The sequence below is a fragment of the Apis laboriosa genome, unplaced genomic scaffold, assembly GCF_014066325.1.
Source record: "Apis laboriosa isolate Shangri-la unplaced genomic scaffold, ASM1406632v1 scaffold105_cov147, whole genome shotgun sequence".
Lineage (NCBI taxonomy): Eukaryota > Metazoa > Arthropoda > Insecta > Hymenoptera > Apidae > Apis > Apis laboriosa.
The window spans coordinates 1,967,385-1,974,318 of NW_025220714.1; the positions used below are offsets into that span (position 1 = coordinate 1,967,385).

At 30.1% G+C, this 6,934-nt stretch overlaps 1 protein-coding gene across 1 annotated transcript in view; it reads left to right on the forward strand.

The window, feature by feature from the left end:
• Window positions 1-2,645: 2,645 nt before the first annotated feature.
• LOC122710478 (sodium/potassium-transporting ATPase subunit beta-2-like) overlaps window positions 2,646-6,934 on the forward strand; it is a 12,622-nt gene continuing 8,333 nt past the window's right edge. Inside the window, exons 1-2 of the mRNA XM_043928357.1 lie at window positions 2,646-3,107; window positions 4,170-4,239. Coding sequence (XP_043784292.1) covers window positions 2,968-3,107; window positions 4,170-4,239 — 210 coding nt within the window. The 5' untranslated portion in view covers window positions 2,646-2,967. The remainder of the gene's footprint in view (window positions 3,108-4,169; window positions 4,240-6,934) is intronic.

The window sequence follows — 6,934 nt, forward strand, 5'->3', positions numbered from 1 at the left end:
ACAAAGGAAAGCTGTGTAAATAAAAACACGCTTTTTTGTAGAGTAATTACGATTATTTTGCGATGATTATTGATATTATCGATATCAAGTTTATAACAGTCTTTGAACAGTGACATTGTTTAATATGCACATAATTTCTTTATTTACATGCGATTATAATAACAATGAAATATTTGTAAATAAATCGAAAAAAAAAAAAATCTGGTTGAAGTATACTCTTAGACTATTCTGAAAATGTGATGAAAATCTAGCATTTAATTATAGATGCACCGTTTAATTTGTTTGTATAAACTAAATATATAGTTTAAATTCATAATTCAATTGAATAGTACAAGATACGCTGAGACTATTGTTTTAAAAGATGCGTTGAAAAAAAATTGTATAAAATGTTGCTTTTTTTTATATATCTATGTTTCTCGAAACTTCTATACATATACATATACATATACATATACATATACACATATATATATAATATATATATATATATATATATTTATTTATATTTATATTATATATATATATGTGCAATATTCACAAGCAGGAAAAGGATTTCATAAAAGAAAGGATCTAATTGTAAAAGAGCTAAAAAATCTTAAAGATTTAACAAAAAGATCCTGTACATTGCATCTATGGGAATGGATAATATATAACAATAACTGTATATTATGTGCTGTAGACAAAAATTATAGTAATTTGTAATACGAATGAATTGAAGCAAATAAAATAAATTAAATGTATTTTTTGATGTGGTTAAAAGTAAACTAATAAAATATTCCATACGATATAATTATTAAATAACGAATAAATTCAAATTGTTTTGATAACCCACATCTGTTTTATCGTAAAATATATTTTTACGGTTTTTACGGTTATTTATGCAAACGAGGAGGTATTTATAAATGATACAATAACTTATTATAGTTAATAATTTTTCTTTTTATTTAAAATTTAAATCTAATAAATTTATCGAATAACAAAAATATCGATAGAAAAAGTGGTTAACTTATGTGAATGTGTACCGTCGAATTTTTTTTCTTTTTTAGCAATCAAAAATTGCTAAATTGGACATTTTGAGTGCAATCGATCCACAGGACTTCCGTTATGTAAGAGTGTGCATGTATGGTATAATATTACTTAGTGGCACGGATACCGCATTATGGTTTTATATAAAATATAATTTATTATTTATTTTGTGCTTATAAAATACATGTCTTTAATATTTCATATTAAGATTCTGTAAAGATAATAAATGAATAATAGAAGAAACGAATAAATATATAAATATACAGAATTATGTCAATTTTCTATCGATAGAAAATATATACATATATATTTATATTTAACATTTTTTTTAGATAAATAGATTATTATTTGTGTTCAAGATTCAAATCGTAATAAATGATTTGTATCTTGTTGTAACAATATTAAACATATTTGTATCCATAACGCGTTATCGACATCTATACGGATGTAATGTGCTGTATCCAAGTTGATTAAATTATTATGCAATCTACATATGTCGTAATATAAAGATATCGTTAAAAATATAAATTGTATAAATAATCAACGAATTATTTTTTTTGTATGTACATACCTTTGTAGATTAATATTTATAATTAATATTTATAAATTTGTGTAATTGAATATATATTTTTATCCAAAAATTTCAAAATTCATTAAATATTTTGAATCGTAGGAAATAATAAATAAAAGAGTAATCGATATAAACTGCATTGGAACGAACGTACTGTCTACGGTTCTAGAATTAACTTGATTTTGGCCAATAATATTACTTCAATATTTTTTTGTCTATTATATTTCTTTTTTTCTCTCTCTCTCTTTTTTTTTTTTTTATAGGGAACAATTTGAGACGATCTCGATTTTTGTACTGTTAAATAACTGGTAAATAACGGAAAAACGAGATTATATAGCTGTAAGATCACGATAGATCACAATATACATAGTACGATAAAAAATTATATTTTCACACATAATGTGTAACGATTTTACGAATTTTCATAAGCAGTGAAACGCATATATCGAAACTCTGGATCTCTAACTTTCTTCAACGCGTATATACCTTCTCTCCTTTCTTCCTTTCTATACTTTCCATCCTGTTTTTAATTCCGTCCTATGTAACGGTACGATACATACGATATACACCCGATTCGATTATTCGAGACGAATCTCTGGAGAAGAGCGGTCGAAAGACAAAGAGAGTATCGTTTCTCTACGATTACATATCTATGATGAGAATCGCGTAAGCTTTGGCCGCGAGGAGTCGGCGTGTCACGGAGCGAGGTCGATCGAATCGAGTTGAAACGGTCGGTAGAGAGGAACGGCGATTAAAAACGCGAGTCGGAGCGAGAAGGATCAAGCGAGCCGGCCACGATTGCAACTAGTGCCACCTGGTCGGCGATACGGTGGCGAGAGGGGGGCGAAGGGGTGCGTATTGACGCGACTGCGCGATTTCGTCGACGCGGTAGAAAAGGGTAGCGGGTTCCGCGGCAGTGAGAAAGCACACCGCTGGAGAGAAAGAGAGGGGAGGAGAGGAAGGGAGCGGAGAAACGAGAACACGAGAGGAGGAGGGGGACGGCCTGAAAAGCTCGGGCCAGGCTGGGTTCGATCGTTCAATATTCATCCCTTGGTCGGACGAGAGCGCCCGAGAACAGTAGCTCCAGACGAGGGCACGAATCGACCCTTCCTTCCTTTGCGTCCTCGCCCGCGGAACTGTTCGATCGCGGCACTGTTCCACCAGAACACGTACAACAATATTACCAGATAGAGCATCAGATCCTGACTGTCGCCGTTCGTCCGTCCGTTCGTTCGTTCGTTCGTTCGTTCGTTCGTTCGTTCGTTCGTTCGTTCGTTTGTTCGTCCGTTCGTTCGTTCGTTAGTTGGTTCGTGGTGATACGCGGGGAGAAAATTCGTTTCTTCTCTCCGTCTTTCGTCTAGTCGTAAAGAATGGAGGGTAAAAAAGTCGAGCAGTATTACACTCCACCGCCGAAGCTTGGCAAATGGGAGGGTTTCAGGGTCTTTGTATGGAACTCCGAGACTGGACAGTTCCTGGGGCGCACAGGCGCTAGTTGGGGTAAGTTATCTTTGTGAAATATGTATTTTACGTACGAGAGATTTACTTTTACGAATCAAATCGAGAGTGGATAGATTCCTTTCCAGCTCGAAGGATATTATTAACGATAGGTATTGAATTGAACGGGATTTATTCCGAGAAATCTGTTTATGGTATCGAGAACGATCTTTTCGGAATATTCTAAGTGAAAACGTATCGGGAAAAGCGAGAAGTCGAATATCTGATTGACATTTAATCGTAACCCCATCGTTCTTGACGTAAAGGGTCGCAATGTATACGCGCACTGCAGATCATTGGCGGTGCCATATATTTAGGAAGGATTATCGTGCTTCTTAAGTTCAATCGAAGAAAAATGTTTCTTCTGATTTTAATTTAAATCGATTTCTGTTTTATTGATGGAATTACAAACTTTTTATTTTCGTCCCTTCTCTTTTATTTGTAGTGAAAAAACTCAACAATTATGCAAAATGTATGATAAAAAAAGAAAATGTTCTTTTTTGATATTTTGACAAAATTATCGTAACTTTTTTGCCACATAAGTCTTACGTTCAGATGCACGAAAATAACGTTTCGTTATAAATCTTTCGTTTTATCTTAGCAGGAAACGTATCCTGTTCTGATAAACCAGAGCTTTTTTCCATATCATAATACGTTCTTTTTAATACGTTAGATTTTCTCAATCAAAGATCTCAATCGAATATTTGAAAAAAATAAAGGAAGGATAATCTTCAGTTTCCTATTTTTCTGGTCGTAAAATTATAAAAAAAAAAGAGATTATGAAATGAAAAAATATTCTTAATCTTTGAGTGTGAATCTTATAAAGTTTTATCCCATTATAAATAATTAAAAGAAGAAAAATAGTATCATAAGTTATATTCGAAATGAAAAACATGCTGAAATTATTCCGTAAAGGGATAAAAATATCGAAAGAGTGTATTTTGAATGTGTAATATAGTGCAAGTTATTTTTGCTTGTGAGTTTAAATATATAAATAAAAATTCATTTAAGATTCTGCGTTTCGTACATTTTTAACGCTTACAATTGATTTTATTTGACTCTATCTAATGACATATAGCAAAGGTATTCTCCATATTGCACTATTATGTAATACAATTGCGGAAAGATTTGGTCGATCTGACATTACGGTATATCGAATAAAATCAATTGCAGCTAATACTATAATCACGTTCACAAATTAACACTTATTTATTGTTAATTGTTATTTGTTAAATTGATCGATATAAAAATTTTAATTTTATTTTGTAAAACTAAAAATTTCTCCCTTAATTATTTTTATTTATTAGAACAAGCAAGAAAGAATTATAATTTAATAGAAAATTATTTTATTTGAGAATTAAGTTTTACGAACACATTATTTTTTAACGCATTATTTACGTACGTGACAATACTTTCTAGAGATAATAATTTTATTTTCTTATATTTTGCAAAATGAAATCAAATGTTCCAATTCGTATTTTCTCCAAAATTATTTCTGTAAATTAAAATTTATTCTAATACATTTATTTAGAATTTCTTAGTTGTAAATCCGACTCGATGTAATGAAATTGTTACGCAAATCATTAGAATCGTTATTTTATTAATTTGTACGGTTACATGTACAAGACATCTTAAATTATCTTAATTATCTTAAATTAACATTTAAAAAATTGGAATTAAAACTCGGCTTTTATCTTTATAAATTTTTTCGTGATGTGAAAAATTTGTACGAGCAAATATTGATTTTTTTCCCTCGACATTATCATTTATATGGCACGTAAAATTAGGAAATTTTTACGATAGATTTCTTCGAATTCGGCAAATTTGCAATTTTCTTACCGTATTTACAAAGCAATTCGTTCAGTCGTTATCGTGTTAGCATACTTAAAGCAGCTTATATTTTTCTTTGCGAGCTACATTCTTTCTTCTTTCTCTCTTGAAGTTGATCGACTTCCACCAAAATCAATACAAACCAACCGTCTTACCATTTCATAGAAATACCTTCTCCTTTATTTATTTTTAACAAATTTTACTTTTACTACTCTTTTATCAATCAAAAAAAAAAAAAAAAAAAAAAATTGAAACGCAAGGAAAGAAGGGAATGACAGAGAATAATTATTAATTATTGAGGTATTAAAAAGATTGTTTAACGAATCGAAAAATAATTTATTATTCTTAAGTATCTCTTTTTAATACTTTTATCATCATCTTTTACTTTAATTATGACCAAAATATGCCTCAGATAAGTCACGTGAAATTTTTGTATTCGTTTCGTAGAAGAAATAATTTTGATCGAAAGATTGACATATCTATTAATCCAAATGATATAAAAATGGATTAAATTGTGGATAAAAAAAATTGTATATCCTGTTAAATAAGAATAACATCGATAGATTAATAAAAACTAAAAAATTTTTTAAAAATAGTAAATACTTTTCGATCGAAGAATAAAGGGAACGTTGGAAGAATGGGAGGAAAATGTACGTAATATTTGATGAATAAGATTAAATACGCATGTAAGTAAAACATACGTAACGCAAGAATCAAGATTTTCGTATAAAAGATACATATATATATCGAACGTCATTATATTTTCTCTCAAATGCGGTACGCTATTACGGTTACTGTAGTAACGTAACATTTTCACAGTTTTTTTGAGATATCGATCACTTCGTATGCGGAACGCGACGGCGCCACAAACTTAGAAGCCACCACGGTTCTTTCACGAACTAGGTCATTGATATTGTTGCATTTGAGTTTGAATTTTGATACAGAAATATCGTAATCTTTGCGATCCTTTTTTTTTTACCGTCGACCACTTTCATCCTGGGAACAGGAAACGAACAAATGGAGTCATGGAAATAAGATTTCTTTTTGCATAATTTATTTACATAGAAGTTCTTTTCATAGATTTTAAAACAGAAGTTATTCGAATATTAAAAAAAAGGGAGGGGGGAGTGGAGAGTTAGTTTCTTTAATTTAAACTCTTTTCACGCGATATAGAATAGAGAGAGTGGTGTCTACGAAGATCAATAACGTACTTTATTTTTTCTTGTATTGTATACATGTACTCGTAGATATTACTTAAATTTATCTTTTAGATTGAATTTTTTATTCAAAAATTTCTTCCTCCTCCACAAATTTTAATAATGAATTGATTAAATTTAATAAAAATTTTAAAAAGTTATAACAATTTGAAGTTACACATTCTACGTACGTAATTTTATTCTTTCGATCAATTAGAAAAAGAAAAGTATTCTTTCGTTGTTATTATGTTTACACGAAAAAACAGTAATGGGTTATTGCGTATAATATAAAATTTGGCCTAGTGCCAAATGAAACTTTAACTATTCTTAATACTGTAGAGCAACTTCGAAATGAAATTATTTCGGTATCATTATAAAATTAGAGATGTCGATTAAATACTTATTCTTTAAGTACATTATATAAAACTTAATTCAAAGTTTCAATATATTTATATTCATAGTGGGCAACGAGATAATTGTTGCAAAATTTCTAGAAATGAAATTCATCTCGAAAACTTGAAAAAAAAATTTGACGATGTAGCAGCATAATACGATTACACACGCATTGTAATTTGTTGTTGATCAATGATTCTTATAATAAACTCAAGCAGCGTCACTTACTCAATACCAATTCAGGCCAATTAGGCCTCGGATCATAACTGTCTCAATGTTGTAGACTTCAGTAACTACTATGCGTGAAGGATATATTATTGCAATAAAATATTTGTCTCTGTTTCGATGAGTTGCCTCCATAAAATTATGATTTCTTGACTTATCCTCTCTCTCTCTCTCTCTCTCTCTCTCTCTCTCTCTCTCT